Below are 24372 nucleotides of genomic sequence, written 5' to 3'. Positions count from 1 at the left end.
TTATGGTGGAGAAATAAGATATATAATTGTAACTAATGAGACCAAGTGATAATAGGCATAAAAAGTGAAAGACATGGTTGAGAAATATTGTTACAATGTAAGGCTGCAAATACTATGGTACACAAGGAGAAAACAGTCTCTCTACACTACACTAGAAATATCATGCTCGCTCTGTTTTTTTTTGTATTGATGGTAAGGTACTGCTATGCTACTAACAAACTGACTGAAGAGTGGTACATTTTAGTAAAGCAAGGAGGAAGTTAATTCTTTAAAAAAAAAAAGTCAATTGTATGCTTTCAGATGTAGGGCATATTCAAGTTATACCCACAGAGGTGCACTGTTAAACTTGCATACAAAGGGGTTTCTCTCCTAGGAAGATAAATGGACTATACATGTACGCAGAAGCAGTTTTCAATTGCATTAAGTAGTTGCACCAGTATAACTCTATCAGTAAATGGCCCTGTTCCAGTTAAAAAAAAAAAAATCTACGTAGCCTAGGCGTAGGAGATGATAAAGGGAACAGAAAACAAATACAATAGATAAACAGTCATAAAGAGGAGAGAGATACATGGGCATTCAAAGCTGTATGACATGCACTAGTAATTTGAGAAAAACAAGAAAAGGAGAATCTATCAATCAGCTCTATGCAGAAAACCTCCTGACAGTGACAAACACATCTGTGTGGCAACCCAGGTATGTATCGATACTCACCTATATCTTATGAGAAATGCATTCAGGTTTTTTTAGATGTAAACTCTTTTTTACCAATAAACTATGAAAAAACATATATAAATGCTGTTTCATTCACCACATTTAAATATTTGAGAATTACTATTTTGTTCAGGTATACAGAAAGATACTATGATGCAAACTATAAAGGTACATATGCAAATATAGATAAGTGTTTGTAACCGTTAGCTATATGTATATTAATGCAAATACCATGAGTTGATATGCAGCTTTGAAACCTCACTCTGAAGAACTAATACAATTAACACACTTTCAAATAGCTTTGAACTCACCTAACACATCTAAAGCTATTTTCTTGCCATTGGAGAGGCAAAAATGTGAGCACCAAGCATTCTCCAGTGTAGAAGACAAAACTGCATGAACAGTAATCACCCAGAATCTGAAGAAAAACACACAAACAAACAATATCCTGATTACACAGTTTCCTGCATAATGCCTTAAGTATTTATCTCAACAGTTATTACAATTCAGGTAAAATAACATAATGTTGTCATTCATAAACGTAAAGGCAGGCAAGAAGATACTGGGTTATAGGCGCTTTGGTCTTATCTGGTATAATTGTTCTTATGCTGGCATTAAACCTAATAAGAACTGAACAACTGCCTGCACACCTCGCCAGAGACAAAATTCTTAGAACTCACTGTAGCTCCTGAGGCTCCAATTTACTCAAGAGATGAGATGTATTGCTTTAGGCTTGTTTTACCACCTCATTTTGTATGAAAGCAGCATGCACTCCGGTTTCTTTTTTTATCAGTGGAAGGCAACGTGATGGATTCATCAGGCAAAAGTTGTGTCCAGCGTCCAGCCACTGAAGAATTCTTAGAGCAGTGTGTATTTGCCTGCTCTGTGCTCTCCCAGAGAAAGACACATGCCAGAGGAATAGAGAATAGTACTTTTCTGCCATCTTCAGATACATACAAGTGCAATCGCATCAAACACTCTGGAAAAATTAACTGTGTCAGAATAAGTTCTTATTTTCTGTTCGATTTATATTTTAAAAAGAAAGGCAATTTCCTTCTTTTCAGTCAAAACAAATCCAAACTTCCACGTTAAAGATTCGACCTTTCCAAACTACATTGCTAGTAGCGCAACTTCTGCAGTGGTAATGCCAGATTGGATTCCCATTTCTATGCACTTTATGAATTTTACTTAGGTCTTTCCTGATATGGTATTTCTTGAAATCTTGAAGTGTTTTATTATAAATACAAATAAATGCATAAGAGCTTTACTCATTCATTACCTTCAGCTGCTAAATGCACTACTGATCTTCACTGAAATGATGGAATTGCTTGTACAATACTTGACTTTGCAACACCATGTTATTGAGATTATGCAATACAAGACAGTATTTTATGTAAAAGTTCACAATTTCATGCTTTTATATTATTCTTTCCAACAGCATTTGTCATTGAAAAATACATAGAGAATAAACTTAAATTTAAAGCATATATGCTTTAAATTAAGTGTACATCTGCCCTAAGCTGTATTACAAAATAAAAACTTAATGTATTAAAAATTGAATTATTGTTCACAGAAGCTTTGAGAATTCAAAAATATGTCATTTAAATAACATAGCTATCATATAAAACATACAAATTATACAATATAGATTTACTTATGTAATATCATTTAATAAGAAGAGGAAAAACACTTTGTTTCTACACATTTTTAAAAGAATAAAGTGAAAAAAAAACTACCTTGTGCTGCTGTAATGGTTTTCCTAGACTCTTCAATTGCTGGCACAATTTTCAAAAAGTCTTTATCATTATTCCAAAGAAATAGTTCAGCTGTTGTAAGTATTCCTGCCAACCAAGCACCTGAAATCATTGTGAGAAAGATGGTTAGATCTGTATTATTGTGAAGTATTTTAAATCTCTTCATTTTAGTCACAGTTTTACAGCTGAGACTGAACTGGCAAATCCTTTTGATTATTTCATCTTTTAAATCACTAGAATTAAAAATAAAATATTGTGATTTTGTAACATTATTATGAGATATTAATACTTAATCATTTCTTGAAGTTGTTAAGACGACTACATTTTTTAGTAATAACTACAGCTGAGGGATTTTTTTTCTTTGTCCTTCCTGACGTCAGGTTAATTTCATTTATATGTTTATCATCTAAAAGAAAATAGCCTCTTTTTCCTATTTAAAGAAAAAGAATAGCTCCTTTTTAAAATGTTATTTGCTATTTGCTATTTCTATATTTGTCTGCAAAATAATGTACAGACAAAATGTTACACTAACAGGGAAAATAATGAAAAAAAATTATTACTGCAATTGCCATATTACGTTACAGTATAACATCATCTTTAACATTAACCCAAATTGATACAGAATTTGGTCCACAAGAGATTGAACTAGTAGACCATGCTTGCAATCATTAGTAAAAAGTTCTTCAAAATACCTCAGCTGAACTAGCAGGCAACTCATGCAAGATTAGACTTCAGTTACCTCATTCTGCACTACTGAATTCAGTGAAATTTTTACCACCAATGAAAGGCAAAATTTCAATGGAAGGACTGGAACTTTAATGGTTGCCTATTTAAGCTCAAATCATACATTAAAAGAGAAAGGAAAAAAATCTAGTATTTCATCAGAAGTGCATAAGAAAGTACACTTTCAATGGATGCAACAAAGACTGGGATAATGATTTTTTTTCACAATTTTGTTCATAATTTCAAAATACATACATAAAATAGTGCAACCACCTCCTGAAGCTTCTTAACTACAGCAGTTTTCTGCTAAATGCAGGCAATAGATATTTATCTATATTTACAGACTAAATTTAGATAGGTATTAAGATTTACATAGCCCACAGAATATTTGAGTTCAGCCATGTAGGTTACATGCTTGTTCCAGCTACAGAAGAGAAAGTTTATTAAAACAACTTCTAAGCACCTATCTCTAACCCTCAGCTGCCTCCTTCCTCTGTATGCAAGGACTGGCTCCAGGACTTTTAAAGGCTACAGTATATTGGAGGGTATCTGCTCTTATAATTAACATTTTAACACTTGAATAATTTTTATTAGCTCACAAACAGCACAGTTTCCGGTTAACTAAAGCTTTCCATCAACACGGTTAACTAAATATTGACAAAATATAATTAATTAATTAAGTTTTTAAATACCACTTAAATATTTAAATATCAAGCAACATTCGAGTCCAAAATTTGCTGGTGTGATCATTTGAGCCTGAACAGAGAATGTGTCCAAGGGGATGCCATGCCAGACTCCAGATCATTCCCTCGTGAGCCATTTCCATTCCACCAACCTCCTTCTCAACCCCAACGTGCCAGAACAGCAAAGAGCCGTCAGAGCCTCCGCTGGCGAACAGCCCTTCATGAACAGGATGCCAGGCAACAGCTGTGGCCTCTTTCTTATGACCCCTGAAGACTTGAAGTTCTTCTTTCAAATTCCGAATGTCGAAGAGCTTGCAGAGGTGGTCACGAGAAGCTGTCAGAAGCCAGTTTCCATTCAGGTTCAATTTTACCTCCATCACTGTGTTTTTATGGGCATGTAGTGTGGCAAGGCTCTGGCCAGTCTTTGGATCCCAGAACTTTATGGGCTGTTGGCTATCTTTACTTCCCGAGACAACCAATCCCTTCGTTGGATGCCAGTCAACGCACTTCACATCTGCTCCATGTCCTCGAAGAATTCTCTCCTCATGGCAACGTAGAAAGTCCCAGATTCTAACAGTGCTGTCGTCAGAGCATGTAGCAAATTTATTATCCGTGGGTGAGAAACTGGCCTCTCTAATCGCCTCCTTATGTGCCTGGAACATCTTGACGTTGTTCATGTTGGACTGCCAGTATTTCACATATCCCCCGTGGTCTGCTGTCAGCATCCACATATCATTGTGTGACCAAGTCATAGCCCTTACAGGGCTGTCGTGAGCCTGTAATATTGTTTCAAAGTTGAAAGTCAGTCCATTCCACAAGGTGAACTCTCCACTAGATGCCCCAGTAACCAAGCGCCTCCCTTCAGGAGTCCACCTGACAACAAATACGGGGCACTTCACTTTGTTCGTAGATGTCCGAACAAATTTTGTTGTTACAGCATTCATAGGGTTGTTCAACATTCCTATAGGGGGGACCAAATCGTTATAATACCCTGCATCCGGCTGGATTGCTCGCATATCTCGCTGGTCTCTCTGCCATACTCTATTCTCCAAATATTTAATTACAGAGGGATTGTAGTCTATGGTTTTCCGGTTCACGGCTTTTCTCATCCGCTTTCCATCAAAAGTAAGCTGTTGCATTGCTTGCTGCTGTGCAAAATCGGGTCTTTTGTAGAACAGCTGCCGAGGCGCCTGGTGCTGGAACCTTGGCATGTGGAAAAAACGGGGTGGGGAGCCAATTTCTGTGGCCATGGCTGTCCTGCTCCTGAAAGGCTAAAAGGGGCCAGGGCTTCCCAAGTCTTCAAGCAGGCACAGCCTGATCTCTGCTGAAGGCCAAGCCAAATACAGAAACAAAAAAAATTAAGAAAAAAAGTAAGAAAGGCAGGATGGCAGGATTAGGACACTCGGGCGAGGCTCAGCCAGACGCACAGCCCGCAGGTAGCAGACGGCCCCGTGCGCTCTCCGGGCCGCAGCTCTCACTCCTGCCTCGGACCTCAGCACAGCACAGCCCAGCCCACCCCGCGGGCCTGGCGCCACTGAGCCGGGCAGGGCGGGCGGCAGCACGCGCGCACAGACGCGGGCCCGCGATGCCCAGGCCGCCGGAGCCTGCGTAACCCCGCGCTGCTGCCCTCGGCGCCCTGGGCCGCGCCGGGGCTCGGCCCCTCCCGACGCGACACAACATCCTCCCTCACAACATCCTCCTGGGCAAGCTCCGGAAGTGTGGGATAGATGAGTGGACAGTGAGGTGGATTAGGAACTGGCTGGATGGCAGGGCCCAGAGAGTGGTGATCAGCGGTGCAGAGTCTAGTTGGAGGCCTGTGGCTAGCAGGGTCCCCCAGGGGTCAGTCCTTGGTCCAGTCCTGTTCAATTTATTCATCAATGACCTGGATGAAGGCAGGAGTGCTCCCTCAGCAAGTTTGCTGATGATACCAAACTGGGAGGAGTAGCTGATACCCCAGAGGGCTGTGCTGCCATCCAGAGGGACCTGGACAGACTGGACAACTGGGCGGTGAAAAACCTCATGCAATTCAACAAGACCAAGTGCAAGGTCCTGCACCTGGGGAGGAATAATCCCAGACACCAGTACAGGCTGGGGACGGACCTTCTGGAGAGCAGCTCTGCAGAGAAAGACCTGGGTGTCATGGTGGACGACAAGTTGACCATGAGGCAGCAGTGTGCCCTCGTGGCCAAGAAGGCCAATGGGATCCTGGGGTGCATTAAGAAGAGCGTCTCCAGCAGGTCGAGGGAAGTGATCCTGCCCCTCTACTCAGCCCTAGTGAGGCCGCATCTGGAGTATTGTGTCCAGTTCTGGGCTCCACAGTACAAGAGGGATGTGGAACTGCTGGAGAGAGTCCAGCGCAGGGCCACAAGGATGATCAGGGGCCTGGAACATCTGCCCTATGAGGAGAGGCTGAGGGAGCTGGGCCTGTTCAGCCTGGAGAAGAGAAGGCTGAGAGGGGATCTAATCAGTGTATATAAATACCTCAAGGGAGGGAGTGCAGAGGACCGGTGATGGTCTCTTTTCAGTGGTGGCCACTGATAGGACTAGAGGAAATGGCCGGAAACTGAAACATCAAAAATTCCATAGGAACTTAAGGAAAAATTTCTTAACAGTGAGGGTGACAGAGCACTGGAACAGGCTGCCCAGAGAGGTTGTGGAGTCTCCTTCTCTGGAGATCTTCAAAACCCGCTTGGATGCAGTCCTGTGCCACGTGCTCTAGGTGTCCCTGCGTATGCAGGGGGGTTGGACGAGATGATCTCTAGAGGTCCCTTCTAACCCTAAGCATTCTATGATTCTATGATTCTATGAACATTCCTAGATGTCAGGAATATGTAAAGTAATTCATGCATACCAGAACTGCCATACCAACATGCCAAACTCACTTAAAATTGGTGATGTTATAGCTCACTGAAGACTTTTGCAGTGTATCTGATGAACTTAAATAACTAACCTAATTCTGAAAATCATGTAGCAACCATTTTTACTTTCCCACAAGAAAAGATGAGAGAGAGAAAGAAAAGAAGACATAGTATGTCATAAGGTAGGCAACAATTTTATGAAAAAACATCATAGAAAATATTTTAAAACCCTGAAAACAAAGCATTCACTTATATCCAAAGATGACCTGTAGTTCTATTCAGTTACACTTATTATATGAACCAGACTACAGAATATCAAGCTATGCAATGTAGCTTTGTACACTGTATACACATAGCATTATAATTTGTGCTTTGAAACAAGCAAACCCATTCTGGATATGCTTCAATCAGGGAATTTCTTCAGATTATATGCTGAACTAACCTTTCACGCATAAAGAGAACAGACTATTTTGTGCGCAGAATTTCATTTTTATCTTAGTATTTTATGGATACTAATAGAGTCATTAGCATTACAAAACCATGACTCCTCATACCCTTTCAACAAAGGCAACTCGGGCTTTTTCTCTCCCTCCAGGAAAAACTTTATTGTTCACTGCTTCATCATTCAAAAGGTGATCATTCCAAAGGTAAAGACCAGGATGATTTTAGTCTCTGAGCTGAAGTTCTTGAACCAGAACTCCTAGAAAACAAAAATATGCAGCACGTGAGTTTTGTTGTGTTGTCTTTTTAGCTGTAGTTAACAAGCAAAAGTGCATTTTTCACTTAGATTTGTGGCTGTGTTGGTCACACGTGTTGGTGCTACATTTGTTGGTGCAACCACACGATGGATCATGCAATGCCTAAAGGCGTTTCATGCTACTGAAAGTGAGGATGGACCTGGAGCTGGATGGCTTTGGCACGTGCTACACACTGTGCTAAACAGCCCTCCCACTGGTTCAGCTTTCATAGGACCCCTGAGCTTTCCTGGTGTGTAATTTACTAAAAGAAGCTTCTTAGTGCATGTTGAATGTGCTGACATCACCAGTGTCTTTCTAGACTTCATATATTTGAGCTTGTACTGCAGGGCAGCAAGCCACAGGCTAGCCCCCAGGTAACATAAGGGCAAGTTTTATCGAGCCTTTGGTATGGAAAGCATAAAGGAGGCTCACGAGGGAAAAACATGAGGAAACAGGGCAAATAAAGGAGAAGTCTAAAGCCTGCTGAGATCAAGGGGCTGGCAGCAGTCGTGTAATGAAAGACCAGCCTAGGGGAGCCCAGAAAGGGCTGAGAAAGCTTCACGCTCAGGAGCCCCCTCCCAGCCTGGGGAGGACCGGCAGCCAGGAGCTTTGCTCGTGGCTGCCTGGCTGCAGCCTCGCATTTCTCGCAGCTTTCTAGGCACGCAGCCCTGGAGGCGAGGCAGGGCGAGACGCTGCATGGGGGCGAGGCAGCCACAGGCGGCCCCCAGGCTAAGCCTCATCCTGTGGGGTGCAGACAAAGGGAAGCCGCGTGCACCCTCCTTACTGCCCGGCATCGCCTCACCTCAGCGACAGCAAAGTTGAGGAGCCACCACATCACCCGGACGTCCCGACCCCGCAGCCCCGGCCACACTCACTGCATTGCTGCCAATGGCTGCCGATCTACCGGCCGCAGGTGGGGCGAGCGGGATGAGGCTCGCAGCGCGCAGGGCGGGCTTGACGCGCAGTCCACCTGCTGCTGTGGCGACACTTTTGTGCCCGGGACACGGCTGCTCCTTGGTGCAGGGAAAAGGGCGCAGGAGAGCGGCTGTGGGGGGAAATTGTGTTGTCCTTGTTACCCAAGGAGCTGGGAGAGGTGGCAGGAGACAGGCAGGGAGGCGATGCAGCCTCCGGCCCTGAGGGCAGCTCTCCCCTACCTGGCACCACGGGAGGGGTGTAGAAAGCAAGGGCAGCGCTATAGAAAATATGTGCCCTGGACAGGGCACGCAGGCAGATTGCTGTAGGCAGGAGGACAGGTTTAAGCAGCTCTAGGCAAAGCCAACACTTCCTGCCAAGTAGGGGGATTTAGAGGAGCTAGCGCCAGTAGAGGTGGCAGCAGCCCCTCACTTTGTGTTTGACCACCTTCAAGAAACATATTTAATTCTCCTTAAATTTAAAAATGCGACCAAGGTGATCACCCCTTTACTGAGAGCTGTGTTGGAGAAGGTTCACGTGGGTCAGGTTCACAGAGGTCACCTCCCTGCACATGTCTGATCTACAGCATTAACCCACCTCTCCCTTTCATCATCATAGATGTCCACATCCCTCCACCTTTAAATAAGAGAACCTATGCAAATTGAACCCATCCACATTGAACTATGAAACAGAAAGGCAATCTTAACAATGAAATTAACTGTAACAATCTGAAAATACCAAAGCTAACTCTTTATAAACCTTGAAATGCCCTGCAGGCAAAACTCAGCATGTCTAGAAGCATTCTTACTCTGTAAACTAAGAGTGAAGAGCCTGAACAGTGGATCTGCAATTTTTGCCTGTTCCCAAATCTGTGGTCATTGCTGCAGATTCAATCATGGAAAGGTGTAGATGTGGATTACAAAACATATGGCTCAACACAACATACTCCTGTGCAAATACTAGAAGAAAGTTAAATATCGCAGGCAAAACTCAGGGCAACATTGGTGAGACCTACAGCAACGAAGCAAGACAAATACAAATCATAGCTATGTATCACACCAAGGCTACCAGCAGAAAAATTTAAGGATAGTATTTGTTAAAAAAAAAAAAAAAAAAAAAAAAAAAAAAAAAGGCATAAGTGGTTTCCCAGGAAATTACTCTATTTAAATACTTGGTGAGGAAGTTTCAACACTGACCAAGAGAAAAGTCAGTATTAAGATGTCATCTTTATTTTTATCTAACAGGAAAGGTTACAAAAAAAAAAACTAATTTACATTATTAGTTTACTGGGCACACTACCTTCCTGAAAATCATAAGAATGTAGGTGGTGGTTTTACAAAGTCAGAAATTTCATGGTTGTTTTTAAACAAAACTTTAGGACATAGTATTCAGATCAGGAAGGATAGATTCAACATAGGTAACTTGAATATAAATAAATGTCTTAATTCACAACTTTCTTCTGTTTTGGAGCAGCTGTGATAAGTAACTATACACATACTCCTTGTAAAAGATTATATCACTTATTATGTATAAACAAAGATATTTTCTTCTTTTCCAATAAAAAAAAAAAATACCTCCCACTTCTCTGATAGATTACTTATGTGAAAAGGTTAAGTTACCTGAGGAAGATTAAGGACCAATTTCTTTTGCATGTTACAGAATATGTACACAATGCATGGTAGTAAAATGAAGACAAAACTTCTTTACATTTACCTGTAGGATGAGATTAAATAGCATGTTGATAATGTGAAGGTTTTGCTCATTTTAAGAAATATACCTAAGTTAGTTCTTGTGTGCATGTAACAAAAGTAGACTGAAGTTGCTTCTTTTGCCTTCTTTAGCTCTAAGATACACTCCCTTTATTAAAATGGAACAGGGAAAAACAATTTGATGAATTTTTAATATTGTTCTTTCACTTGAGATTCAACTTCATGTGTTATTTCTGTAAATATAATTGGGGTGACATTACAGAAACTCATTGTTTCATAACTATTACTTCTTTATTGAAAGATTCGCCGATAAGCTCATGCATAGGTAGAGTTAAAATTCTATCACTACTCCCTGACATGACTGGGTTTACAACCTGACTCTCTTCCATCATGTGCTTTTATCATTTTCTTGGCTTGTACAGTTCTCATTTCTTGTTTTCATATTTGTAAAACACCTATAAAGTAGATTTGATATCTTTTTTCCACTGCTTTATGTTAAGTAAAGAAAAAGAAAATATATTTTCCAAATAATTTTAATCTTCAAGGGAAAGATCATACATTGCATTTTATTTCAACAGCACAAAAAAAAAGTTTTCTATTGTTAAAAAAATGGTAGTAGCAAAATAAACTTAATTTGTCACATTTACATTCTACAATTTGTAGATACCTTTAGATTAGCAGGGTTACAGGCCAAACAATCAATAGTTGCAGCAGGAGATAAAACTTTCTCAGAATTTTTTCAGCGCAGACACCATCTGAACATCTATTTTATAGTTAATTTTATCTGGGCTAATGGTTCTGTTAATATCTTAGTCAATCAGTGAAGACATTCTAATTTAGCCTGTAGTGATTTAAAATTCCCAACAGTTGTCTGCACCATTAGCATCAGAAAGTTAATGGAAGTTCTGAAGTTGATACTTTGACATATCACACTGTTTCCTGCCAAATTAAGACTTTGATGCTGGATGCAAATAAAATTTTACTTTGTAGCTATTTTCCTTACCCGTGCTTTAAACAACTGGTCGTAGACTTCAAGCAGTCTTGGCAATGACACTCCAATTACCTGCATGGTATATGTCACAAATCCTACATCCCAGTTCAAAATGCAAACTTGCTGCTCCAGAAACTGCACTATAAAGTCTGGAGGAAAAAGAGAAAAAACAGATATAACAAAGAAAAGCACTTGAGAGTGACTTACTAGCCCCTGGTCTGATTTATGTCTTTCACACAGTTGGCACCTTTCACCTTTGAAGCAGATCAAACAGGTTTCAGGTAACAGTTACCCCAGTTTGTGGAGGGAAGAGCATGTAAAAATGTACCTACCTCCAGAGATGATTTTAAGTTACTAGCAATGTATAAGAGACTGAGCACTTGGCCCTTCTACTACGTTGGTAAGGAAAGTTCATTAACCTCTTCTCTTTTAGCAGCCACAAAAGAACACACACATTTCACTTGCCAGACCAGCCCTCTCTCTGTCTGCAACACTAGTGCATCTTTATCGAGTTCCTGCCAGTAACAGTACTTCAGTACTGTACAAGGGCATCTAATACTGTAAACTGATTTTTCCCATGTTTTTATACAATAACAAGTTTTCAGAATACACGAGCATCTCAAAAGCAGAAAGAAGCTCCAGAAGGATCCAGAGATGTCTGGAATTCTGCTTTATAAATCCAACCTTGCAGATATCAGCAGCTAATTCAGTAGGAGACAGCAGGTGAAAGCGGCTGACTTAAGGCTTATTATATGTAGGCATAAGTATGCGTTTTTAATTTGTACTTTGACACACACACACACACGACTACTTTCTAACCTGTCTGTATAACTATCCAAAAGCAACTGTTGGTGCCTTTTAAGATTCATTTACTTGCTGCCACCTCGGTAAAAAAATCATAATTTCTGGATAAATCCTTAGAAAAATTCTAGGTAAACTGCACTTGTAAAAACCATAATGTTTTTGTAGACTCTCTCCCCACACCCCACCCCAACCTCCCTGTCTTCAGTCCCTTGTCAAAGTCACTGTAATAATGAGAAAATATCAAAATGCTTTTATTCTTAATTTCTTACACAAAAAAAGAGCAGCACCATACAGCCACTCTCAGGAATAACTTTCTCACTGCTGATAATGGTTGAAAGAATTTGTTGTTCCAGCTAAAGTAATTATGTGTCTCAAGCACCAAAGGAAATAAAATTATTAATATTCCTTCCTTTTAGAAGATAAAGGGAGAAACATTTCTTAGCTTGGAACCTTTTTTAAGGGACTAGAAAGCCAAGATCATGTCACATATTGTACATACTTATTCACCATACAGTGCTAAACCACTTGCCTAGAGGAAAATAGTGAGGTGTGCCAGCATATATCTTTCCAAGCAACACCATTTTTAGACTAAGTGCTTGCATTCTGTCAGCAGGGCTCAGGGACACGCTGTCACTCAATTCTGAAAGAGAAGAGAGAAATTACTAAGCAGAGAGAACTTCAAAAACGAAACAAAGTTATACACAATTAAATACTGTGTTACTTGCATTTACCACTAGCACCTTAAGAAAAATCTTATGCTATTCTGTCGATGCAAGGCCATCATGCAGAAGTGAAATTACATTTTTCTCCAATATGAATCCATGTGCATTCACAGATTTTCATTTCCTTTAAGTTCTATGCAAGACTGCTAAAACAAACAAGTTATCCCCAAACCACACTACCATACAGCTTGTCCCTCAAATCACAGGCACTGTTGCTTGCACACTCACAACCTTCAGCAGAAATCCCAATTAAAAAAAAAAAAAAATTTATGGTATAGGTAGACTAACTAACAGAGCTAAGAGGCTAGGCTTGTACAACTGTGCCCAGTACCTTCCCTTTTTCCATAAGTAGACAAAATAGTTTCCACTGCTGTCAAGCTGGCAACATTACAAAACGACTAAATTCCCTGAGATTCCTTAGTGTTTGTCAGGATAGAGTTAACATTTTTAACAGAATTTCCTAATGCGTGCTCTAAAATACATGTACAAATAATATACTTTCCTAAACTTTAGGCACCAAAGCCAATATTATACATATTAATTAAATAATAATTAAGCAGATTTACCGAATATACTACAGAATTTCAAGAAAAGATACATCTCATCTGGTTAGGATAACAGTAGCACAACACAATCGATCCTAAAAGTTTTAATGATAACATTTTCCTATCCTTACAGCTTGTACCATTTCTAGTCCATTAAGACCTACCTTTTTTAATGATTCCTTGCCAGAGAGCTTGCACCAAGATAGGATCAGAATGTCCTGCACAATGCTTACACTCCGAGAGCTTAAAAGGATCAGCAAATTCTCCAGAAAGCTGTAAGAAAGTTGACCAGATTTCACATTAAGAAGGGTAGAAATTTTTAAAAATAAATTTTACTTTGTATGGTATTCATCAGACTAAATGTGCAACATCAGTAATTGTTGTCAAATACCATGTGAAAAATCATTTTTAATATGTTTCCTTTCATATCTCAAATACAATCCTCATTTTATATGAGGTTCTAAGGTTCTTCAAGAGTTTTTTTTTTTTTTTTTTTTTTAAAAACATGGCATGCCAATAAATCAAAAAACTAGCCACTAACTTCATAGAGAAGATAAATTCATGAAGAAATTAAAATACTAAAGATAGATGGAACATCAAAGAACAGAAAAATCTGGGTAACATGCAGACATTCTGAGACCAGGAATAATGAACTGTCTGTGACTTTTTCTGGCAAAAACCAAGACCATTCTTTGCAAAGCTTCCATCCCCTGCCCCCAAACACATGATAAATTCATATTTAATGCAGAGAAATTTCTAACCACCTTGGTTATATCCATCAGCTCTGCATCAAGCTGGGAAATTGCATCTTGCACTGAAGAATGGTGGGAATACTGATGCTGTAGTGTTTCTTGTATTTGAAGCTGGATCCTTGCAACCTTGTTTAAAACAACATTTCAAGATAAATTAAATTAATCCTAACTTCCACATAGTTAGATATAGAAAAGTTACTTTATAATACCGCAGAGTCTTATCAACTGCATATTTGACCACCTTAGGAACAAGGCACAGAAGACTTTCTCAAGAGTTGGTAATAAGGATGCCATATTCCAATGAGACTAAGCAAATATATTGGCACTGTAGCTTAAATATTTTTTCTTACTTCCATTTTCTCTTCTAGTTCATGTAGGAATTCACCATCTGCAGCTATAGAGAATATAGCAGTGGAGCTCTTGGCACTCAAAATGGCACGTGAGATGTATTCAAGACGCTGCTGAAGAGAATTTCTGTGCTGCAGAAGAAATATTCAAAGTATAAAATCGACACTTTGAAAATTTGATAGTGTTGCCATTCGCTGTCTCCGGCCGCGCGGTCTCCGGTCTCAGCTCTCAGCAATGTAACGTGTTCACCCGGAGATCGGGCTCTCCGGGGCCATCCTACCCCGCTAGGGGACAAACCACGCAACACCAATATGGTTGGAGTGCCGTTTATTGTTTATTGCTCACTACAGTTATACTCCTTTCGAATGCAGAAGCTTGCTCTGCCACCAATCAGCAACAATGTTACCTTATATGGCTATGACTCACCTTAATCTCTGCTGACCCTTTGCTTTCCGTAACATCACGAGATCTTCCGAGTGCCAGGCCCTAAGCCTAAGTTTGGCCAAGTCAGCTTATGTCAAGCACGAAGCCATATTGCTATATCTATATAAACGTCCACAGATAATTAGTCATACTCTAAAAGCTAACATGCTATATTAATTTAAAAATCTTTCAGAAAGGGTTCTTGGGCAGTAGCCATTTCTTGTCCTTGCTCTTTACCCTTGCCCTTTCTTAAAATACCTTAGCATTTAATTTTGTTTCATTTTTTCCATTACCTCTATATGAGTAATAAATAACATATGATCCATACCTATGCAGGTCAGCCAATTTAGCCAAGACTCTGGCTGCATTACTAAAATTTCTGTTCTTTTCAAAGTATCTCCACAGTAAATCCATATAATGGACTTCATTTTGGTCAATCTTAGTCATCTGCACAAGGTAGAGTTCCAAAAAGGGAGCAGTCACCTGCAAAGGTTATATTAAAAAAAACATTTATATTCTTGCTTGCTCCTCCTTTTTAAAACATAGGCATTTTTATAACTCTTCTAAGCCAATGAAATCATCCAAGAAATTATTTCCTTGAATAGACCGGATGACATAGAATCATAGAATGCTGAAGGTTGGAAGGGACCTCTAGAGGTCATCTAGTCCAACCCCCCTGCACACGCAGGGTCACCTAGAGCACGTGGCACAGGACTGCATCCAAGCGGGTTTTGGAGATCTCCAGACAAGGAGACTCCACAACCTCTCTGGGCAGCCTGTTCCAGCGCTCTGTCACCCTCACTTTTAAAAAATTATTTCCTTAAGTTCCTGTGGAACTTTTGATGCTTCAGTTTGTGGCCTTTACCTCTAGTTCTGTCGGTGGCCAGCAGTGAAAAGAGGCTGGTCCCATCCTCCTCACTCCCTCCCTTGAGGTACTTATAGACACTGATCAGGTCCCCTCTCAGCCTTCTCTTCTCCAGGCTGAACAGGCCCAGCTCCCTCAGCCTCTCCTCATAGGGCAGATGTTCCAGGCCCCTGATCATCCTTGTGGCCCTGCGCTAGACTCTCTCCAGCAGCTCCACATCCCTCTTGTACTGTGGAGCCCAGAACTGGACACAATACTCCAGATGTGGGACACCTGTAGGAGCTTGTCAGCCAAATCAACTTGTATCAGCCAGTTGTAAACTGCAATACTGAACAGTTCATCTGTTGAGTGTTGAGCCAGCTTTAGCATTGGTTCAAACTAAGGGAAGATAAGTCAAAAGCTGTTACTCCAGAAATGAGCCCTTTTCATTGTTTTCATTGTGGTGGCACCAAGCACTGAATATGTATTTAAGAATATTTATATTCACGTGCTACTTGTATGTTATGCGCATATCATCATTTTTATGAACACTCCTTATATACACATACCAATTTATGCCAAATCTTGACTTTTATCAACTTTGCCAATTTATACCCTTATTTTTTTTAATAAGTTGCACAGCCTGCAAATCCCAACATTTTTTGGAGTACAGTCAGAGGCTTTTTTTTTTTTTTTTGCAAGTTTCTTACATAGTGTCCTGCTTCTTCATTGCTTAACATGTTGGGGTCAGAAGATAGCACTGGAGGACCTGGCTTTTTGGGCACACTGGGAGACTGAGGAGCAGCTTTACTCTGATTCACTAACTCCTGGAGGGTGTCAGTGATACACTTGTAGCTGTTTAGTCTGCAAATAGTGCAAAAAGAGAATAAAAGATCACAGTTTACATTGGCAGAAGTATTTCATACATGGTTGCAAATTTTGTTATTGCATGCTTTTGGAAACATAGGTACTAAATAAAAGAAACATAAAACATTGTTAGCTAGTTGATACTCTCTAGCTTGTTCTAGATAATTTTTCTAAGAAATATTTCTTAAGTATATCTCATGTAATTCAATACCTATGAAATTATTTTTTCTTTCTATCTAGTTGAGGAGGTTTAACAGTCTATGGGAATTTTTTTTTGCAGAGTTTATTTACAAATTTAAAGTGATTCTATTTCTGCAATGTTGAGATCATAACACTTTCTGCATCTGTGGTCCTAATATCAGTTTATGCTTTGTTGAAAATTAAGCTTGCACAGATAATCAATAGACTTAATCATAATCAAGGACTGTGCATTGGGGAAAAGCATCTACCTTCTGTAAAGGAGCTACTTTTCCAGTTTCTTTTAAGTAATGCTATAAAGGTGTTCTCTTGAAAAGCTTGGAGTCCAACAACATCCTCTTCTGGTTCTCCATTTTTGTAGAAATATAGGCCAAGACCTTGGGGATCTTTTTTTTCTCAGCTGCAGTAAGAGAGAGTTCCACTATTCCCTCATAGAAATGCACTAGAAATAGCAACAAATAACATGGCATAACATTATTGTATTGAATCTATGACAAAATGGTAAAGTGACATCAAATACTTCTTGTGTTAGCAGGCAAGGAAAATGAATATTAGTTCCTCTAGTCTGCATCTTGTTAAGATTTACGTCTGTGACTAGCCTGTAAGGTTAAGTCTGAAATTACATTATTTGAAGAACACAGACTGAAATCTTGACTGATACAACAGTTCAGTTAAAACATACACTAGCTTCCTCCACCCAAAACAGTGATTCAGAACTCTCTCTGAAACGGCACGTGTGGTATAAAAATCTCATCTGCAAAAGCACAGTCATCTACTCTCTGCTTGCACACAGCTAAAGTGTTTTGCTAAACAAATTTTTACTACATATCTGAAACAAACAGATGTGCCACGGTACGAGTGGTGGTGGGGGTGAATGACACAATGCACTTCACTCGTGGGAAAGAAATAGGAATAGGTTTTATTGGTAATGACAATGGTTTCACGAGATTCTATGGCAAGGTCACTTATTAGTTACTGCGCGGAGGTTCAAGACACACACAGAATTACCAAGGACACCCTCCCGTTGGGTCACGAGGTTCAGATTGGACCCCCTTGCTTTCCAAACTCCTTCTGAGAGGAGTCTGGGTGCAGCTGGATCCAGTCCTAGTCCCAGACCTGGTCAACGGTTTATGTCTAAGGGATTTGTGCACAGTTACAAAGCAAAGTTTACAAGTTCAGAAAGAGAAAGGCGTGCTATAGTCACTTACCACGAACCTGTAGTGGGAAGGATCTCTTAACCTCGAGGAGTAGCCTTGAGAGGCGTCCCTGCTCAAGGGGAGATCCTGGCATGCAGCCTGCTGCCATGCAAGGAGAGCTCAATGGGCTCTTGGGCTGTCCCCATATTTATGGGATAAGATGATTGACTGATAGTCATTCTTTCAATTCAGAAATGACTGTTGGGTGGTGTACTCACAGTTAGCCTTATCTCCCCATCAGGATAGGGCGATCAGGACTGTTATCGATGGTTAATGTCTGGGTGGGGGAAGAAATCAGGGAGGCAGCTACCAGGATCAGATAATGTGGTAGTTAACACCTGAACAGGGCTACCTGTGAGAAGTCAGGATGAGCTGGGGAAGGAGCACATCTGTCACACTTACAAAGAATGAAAGGGATCAGAATATTTCTATATAGGAAAAGTGCTTTTTAATTTGCTGGTGAAATTTAGAAAGGTTTTAAACAAGAAGATTACATTGTTATCAATAGTAATAGTTATTGAGAATAATTAAGAAAACATTATGCCAAAAATTCACTTTAAAATTATCTGAAAGTAAACAAAACACAGTAACTCCCCCCCCCCCCCCAAAAAAAAAAGGAAAAAAAAAAGATGGCACTAAAGGATAGCACAGAAACTATTTAGCAAAACACTAGCACTGGTAGTGTCTTACCTTGCCTGTATTGTGCACAAACATTAACAAGGTCTAAGTGATTGCTGATCTTTTGGTACTCCTTAAGTGACTCTCTTAGCATCTTCTCTTTTTCCACTTTACTTTTGAGACTGCTGAAGCAGCTCATTTGCCTAAAAACAAACCACAGGAAACAGAAATCATTAACGTGAATGCAGCATGAACAGATCACGAATACAGCTGCATAACAACTCATCATCTCACAAACTTCAAAGCTGAAAAACTACAAACATCATCTCAAAAGACATTGTTGTGTCATTTTCAGCAGAAAGACTAAAACTGCAGGAGAGAGAAGGGCTTTCTAGCTTGGATTCCTGTGAAGACAAGGTTTGGACAACCAAAGGTCACACGTTTGTCTTTTCCCTGTCTCCTTCCCCACCCCCAATAACTTTTGTCAAATTTATCTGAACACTTTCAAAGGGTGAAGATCTCAAAGACAGCTATGTTCCTGCAGGTTCCATGAAAAAAGGCAATGGGTAGAAAACAAAGAGACCATGCTGAGGAAAGGCTGTATTGAGATCACATTTTATCATTATCAGGAAGACACAGCATTTTATTAGACATCACACTGGAGTTGGATACTTTATGAACACTCCAAACCACTGCAAAAGCCACAAATTAGAGTTCACATCATTTGCAACATTAACTAACTGCAAGACACAAATATGTAGTAGACCAGCACCCATTAGTTCCTGTGCTCCTGAGACTGCTTGAGCACAGTGATTTGCAGGCTGCTATCTCATCTGAACATGTTCTAATACTGTGTTTTGTCACTGTAAAGTCTGCAAGTGCCATTACCTTGGAACAGACAGCATCATCAGTGCTATAGAGAAGAGGACAAATATCTTGCAAATGGGCACTGATGCCATCCACAGCAGCATTATCTCCGATATAACAGTTTATAAGGGAACCAATGAGTACTCCAGTCAACTCTAGGTCTCTAATCACTAAGTCTTTGAAAGCAGTGATCTTTAGGTGTTCTCAAAATTCCTAAGGACAGACAAAAACTTATTAGTTTACTCAAGTTGTAACTTTATTGGGAAAGTGAAAATGTTATAGCAGCGAAGTTAACTCTTTAACTAGAACTTACCAAGTGTCAATGACTGAAACACACAACAGAGAAATACATTACCTTAAACACAAATTAAATAGCAAAATGGAAAATAATAGAGAAGAATGACCTATCAATTAAGGCGCTAGACCTTGGGAAACCAAAGGCCAGTGGGAACTCTGAAATTTTCTCTTCAACCTTCTCTAGGTGTCACTTGTACTTCCATTCTTCATAAATAAAACTGGAATTAGTAGTTCCTCCCTACTTCACAGGGCACTGTCAGGATGAATATATTAAAAACTATGACATATTGATTTTATAATAATAGGAACAATTCAAGTATAGCTACATATGAACACAAAACACGATATAGAAAAAGAGTGGATGTGAAAGTTTATCATGTTCCAGCTCTTCTGCTATTTTATGTTACTCTGCATTGAAGGCTATTCATTTTTTTCTCGACTGCTAGCATTATTAGTTCACATGGACTTGCCCATAGCATCTATGAATGACCAGCATGAAAATATTATGAAACCCCTACAATTGTTGAAGTGACAGGAAAGGGTTCTATTCATTAAGCAGTTAGTTAACTGTTGTCTAACACTTGAGAAAAGCAGCTTGTTAGAAATGTCCCAAAGTCAGTGTGTGAAGAGATCCAACTTATGTGCATTTATGAAGTAAAAGAATTGCTCTTTCTAGCAATAAAGAATACAATGTTTCAAGTAATCATTTCTCCTCTCTGCTAGTACAAAATACTCAATATTCAAATTAATCCATTTTTCTGAGACTGTCTGCTAATCCAGTGTTAGCAGAGGGTACACAGTAGTAGCACCCATAGTTTTTTAAATTTCCTTACTGGCATTCTGGACCCCTGCTTATGCAAAAGTGCAAGGATTTGAAGTCACTGTGCTATTGCTTTCCACTATCGAAAATCTCTGCAAACACTAAAGTGAAGAGCGAATTCCTCTAGGCTGGATGATATTGTTCCGTTGTTCTCCATATACACTTAGCAGAATGTGCTTAAAATGATACAAAACACATAGTAATTTATAAAACAAATCAATTATTAGTTGTTGGTAAGATTAAATCCATCATTAGTGGTACTTCCAACTGGCTAAAATTGGGTGACAAGATCAACACTTTGTGTTAGTCTCTTAAAAATAAATACATTCAACCTGACAGAAAGTCTGTATAATTCTGTTTAAATTCCCTGAGAAGCTTATTATGAATTTTAATGTACATCTCTGAAAATATTTAAGCAGCAAAAGAAATTCAGACCTAAACGTGAGCACACATAGAAGAGATGCTCCATACCGTACCTTTTGAAGCTCACCTAAAACAACATTGAACTGGTGCTCACACAGCAGTTTCCACAAAGCTAAAGCCTGGCACATCTTGCAAACAAGCTGCTGGATGACTTGGAGCGACATCTTCTCAGTTAGTTGTGCCTCAGCTGGAAAAATAAAATAGGTTGCCAATAACTAACTTCATATTTGACATGTTCTAAATAATGTTACTTATTGTTATACATAAATAGACAGGAACTTGTTGATTTTTAAGGTTTTACAAAAACATTGTTAATGATTTTATTTTCTACATTTGAGTAGTGTTATCTGATTCTCTTTAGATTAGAGGAATCTGCCATGTAACTTTTATTTGTTAACATTTCAAACTATGTAACACAGGAGGAACCCTTTCTGAAGAAGTATGGCTTCATGTGAGTCAATTTGATTATATAATCAGACTCAGTGGCTCCCTAGAATGTTACTGCACTGAAATCTGGACATTTGTCAGATATTTCCCTTTGTGAGTTGCTTTAATCAGTTCCAATGCTAAAGCTTTCAGTATCAAACTGAAAGGTAAAACCTGCATAGTGTAACAAATGAAGTTTCTTGCTACAGTCAACCTAAGGACTGGACTATTTCTCCCCCTAGATCAGAGTCTTCATTCTGCGTACACGCTTCATCCCCAGTACAGTTAATGTAAATAACTTTAAGTTATTAACTGCTGAAACACTGACTGTGATGGAACAGCATAAAAAAAGGAAGATGTTACAAAGTTAGTTTCCAGGCTGCAGTGCTCTTTCTGAAGAACTAATTCCCAAGTATGGTATTTTGACAAATGTCAAATTTTTATCACTTAGTGTTTTAATAGGAAAAGTGAGGGAATTCAACACCTGGATGTACCATTCCCTGATATTTCCTCTTCAAAGGTACTTGCATACCATGAAATTTCCTCTGTAGCTCTTGTTGCACTTGCTGAGAACTTCCACCATCAGGTTGCATGAAACCCAAAAGCCTCTGCTGCAGATTAGCTGGTGTGCTGAAACTGCAATTCCAGAAGAGATACATTAATATGATTAGAAATACTGAATATTCTGAAAGTTAAGTTTAACAACTCAGCTCTAGCAGCTGAACAGTTCAAGCTGGAGATCACACATACGCTGTAACTCAGTGAACACAGACACACATAGGTCAAGCACAGTTCGTAAATTTAACACATTCAATAATACCTTAGGTTTCCAAGGGCTCCTACTGTAGCAAACTGTGAATTTCTATCCAGAAATTCTTGTAAACCTTTTAGCTCTTGTAGTATACATTCCAGCACATGGGATGGAACACTGCTTTCTACCTGCAACAGAAAGCAACATCTTCATAGAAAGGTTACAGTCTTAAGCTGTTAATAGTATAATGGTGTAAGAGGGCTTGAGGGAAATGGAGAAATAAAAATAAACAAACAAAGTTATACTTGTGGGAGTCATCGAAAGGAGCAGGAGCTTAAGGTTTAGGACCAGAAGCCATTTTATTGAGCATCAGACCAAACTTATATATTCTCCGAGTATGTGAGCATACAGTGTCCACGCGCTGTCCACGTGCTCCTTCCCCCTGCCTCCAGCCAATTCCTTGACTCTATTGCTATCTGGGTCCAATCCTGCTAACGGACAACAGGTAACCAACCAGAGATCGGTGCGTCCAGCCTGTGTTTTCGGTTTCTCTATCTGCTAATCTGTTATTCCTAACTCTCACAGTTTCTCACTCCTAACTTTCACCGTTCCCACAGCTTCCCACAGTTTCTCACGGTTTCTCAGTTTCCCACATATACTTACTGCAACAACTTCTTGATTGCCACTTTTGAAAACTCTTTCCACAACTATGCTGCCATCCCAAATATTTCTGCAACAGATAACGGCACCGTGTTACTAGTCAAATAAAGTTGAGAGAGTATTCTTTCAAGTATTTTACATACAATTTACTAGGAAAAAAAAGCAATATTTTTGGCTTCAAGATCTATAGCATAAGGATTTAATTTGGACAAAAATTAGGTTATTCAAAGAAAAAAAAATCTTAGAATATTAGCATGATATTTCTGAATGGTACAGGTATAGAACATTAACAAAGCTTCAAATTTAGAACTTAAAAAAAAAACATGTTTTATATTCTCAAATATGCTACATATGGGTCAGTATTCATTTCCCATAATATCATGTAGGCAACCAAAGTCAAAACGAGTATTTACTTTCCAGCCAGCATACATAAAGCCAACCAGCATACACAGAACCTGTCCTTGGTTGGAATGTTTAGTAACACATGACCCAAGAGCAAAGTAACAGATCTTTTTTAGTCTGACTTCATTGTTCTGACCTGAACATGTTATTCAAAGCTCCTTAACTGAAATGTATTTTAAGACAGGATTTTGACTGTGTAAGTCCTTCTGCAGTTTTGTTTCCACTAATAGGAAATAAAGAACTTTTCCTAGAACTGAAATATAAAGAGAAGTTTTTAAGAGTTGTGTACATTATATGTAAGATAAATTTTTAAGCAACTTTCCTATTCTACGTACTCACAGTATGTAGTATTAGTAGAATTGTAAAGTGAAGGTATTACCATCAACAGATACTTAATAAACCCAGAAGAAAGGAAATGCACTTTATTAATCTCAGTTTCAAGCATTATTAAGATAGAATTCACCTATAAGCATGAATGGACAGAAAAGCTATGAAGCTAACTGAACGATGGTGTCTCTTTCACATGAACAACTCACCCTATAATCTGGGCAAAGTATACGCAGATGCCATCGTGCCTTCCAGAAAATACTATCTCTGGACCCATCATACCACTAATGGACATACCAGGCTGAGACATGGAATTCCCAGAAGGAAACATGGGGGTTGACATACTAGGAGGTTGTAAACCTAGGATAATGGAAGACAAATATTACTCCGATTACTTTGGATGCAAATAAAAAAGTCTATTGAAAAAATTCTCCATTGCTCCAGCAGATGACAAGTACTAGTTACCTTGTCCAGGTGTTAGCTAGGATTAGGATATGGACTATCAACAGTCAAGGGAGAGCCTAAAAAGGAAAGAGAAAAAGTAAACTTGTTTTAAAAAGGCAAAAAAACAGAACAAAAACAAAAAAGCAAGCCTCACAACTCCTAAAATCTTTGTGCAAAAATAGTGAAGTTGTCAAATCACGTACCTTCAAGTTAAAAGACACAGAATTTAGTAAGTACACAGAACCCTTCTGCAAATCCATTCCAATAACTTATAATTATAATTAATACAAAATTATTTCTGCAGGATGCAACATACCTTAAGAGAAACAAATAAATACGTCAACAGCAGTTATTAAACACTTTTTGTTTTCGGGGCTCACGTTATATACAGTATGCCTACCAATCCCTAAACTGAATATAATACAGTCCACATGTATTTTTCCTCCCTCCCTCCCTTCCTCCCTCCCATGGGGACTGGCTCCCAAACCCTCAGTCTTTAGATGTTTCCAAAGAATACTGCTTTTACCTTTGGAATATACGATTTAAAGAAACTGCCATCA

The 24372-nt window shown here is 39.3% G+C and overlaps 1 protein-coding gene and 1 pseudogene across 2 annotated transcripts; both read right to left on the bottom strand.

Moving 5' to 3' along the window:
* Positions 1–3891: 3891 nt before the first annotated feature.
* Positions 3892–5137, bottom strand: LOC148590964 (pre-mRNA 3' end processing protein WDR33). Its single transcript, XM_088538263.1, has one exon. The coding sequence runs from the start codon at positions 5119–5121 to the stop codon at positions 3892–3894; it is 1230 nt and encodes a 409-aa protein (XP_088394389.1). The 5' UTR covers positions 5122–5137.
* Positions 5138–8337: 3200 nt separating this feature from the next.
* Positions 8338–23738, bottom strand: LOC104570139 (nuclear pore complex protein Nup155-like; annotated as a pseudogene). Its single transcript, XR_015914211.1, has 19 exons — positions 23578–23738; positions 22643–22709; positions 22049–22167; positions 21761–21864; positions 20856–20989; positions 19284–19475; positions 18468–18598; positions 16888–17023; positions 16227–16382; positions 15811–15915; positions 15001–15155; positions 14252–14375; positions 13914–14027; positions 13314–13422; positions 12408–12522; positions 11151–11218; positions 9678–9681; positions 8976–9014; positions 8338–8479 (listed from the first exon to the last, which is right to left on the bottom strand). The product of XR_015914211.1 is annotated as a nuclear pore complex protein Nup155-like (transcript).
* Between the last annotated feature and the right edge of the window lie 634 nt (positions 23739–24372).

This window comes from Tinamus guttatus, unplaced genomic scaffold, assembly GCF_059628265.1.
Source record: "Tinamus guttatus ecotype Peru unplaced genomic scaffold, ASM5962826v1 Tinamus_guttatus_pri_ptg000952l, whole genome shotgun sequence".
NCBI classification, from domain to species: Eukaryota; Metazoa; Chordata; class Aves; order Tinamiformes; family Tinamidae; genus Tinamus; species Tinamus guttatus.
This window is presented reverse-complemented; position numbering and strand designations above follow the sequence as displayed.

What these genes read in the sequence shown, in the direction of transcription:
- LOC148590964 (XM_088538263.1), bottom strand. Translation starts at nt 5,121, where the DNA reads ATGGCCACAGAAATTGGCTCCCCACCCCGTTTTTTCCACATGCCAAGG.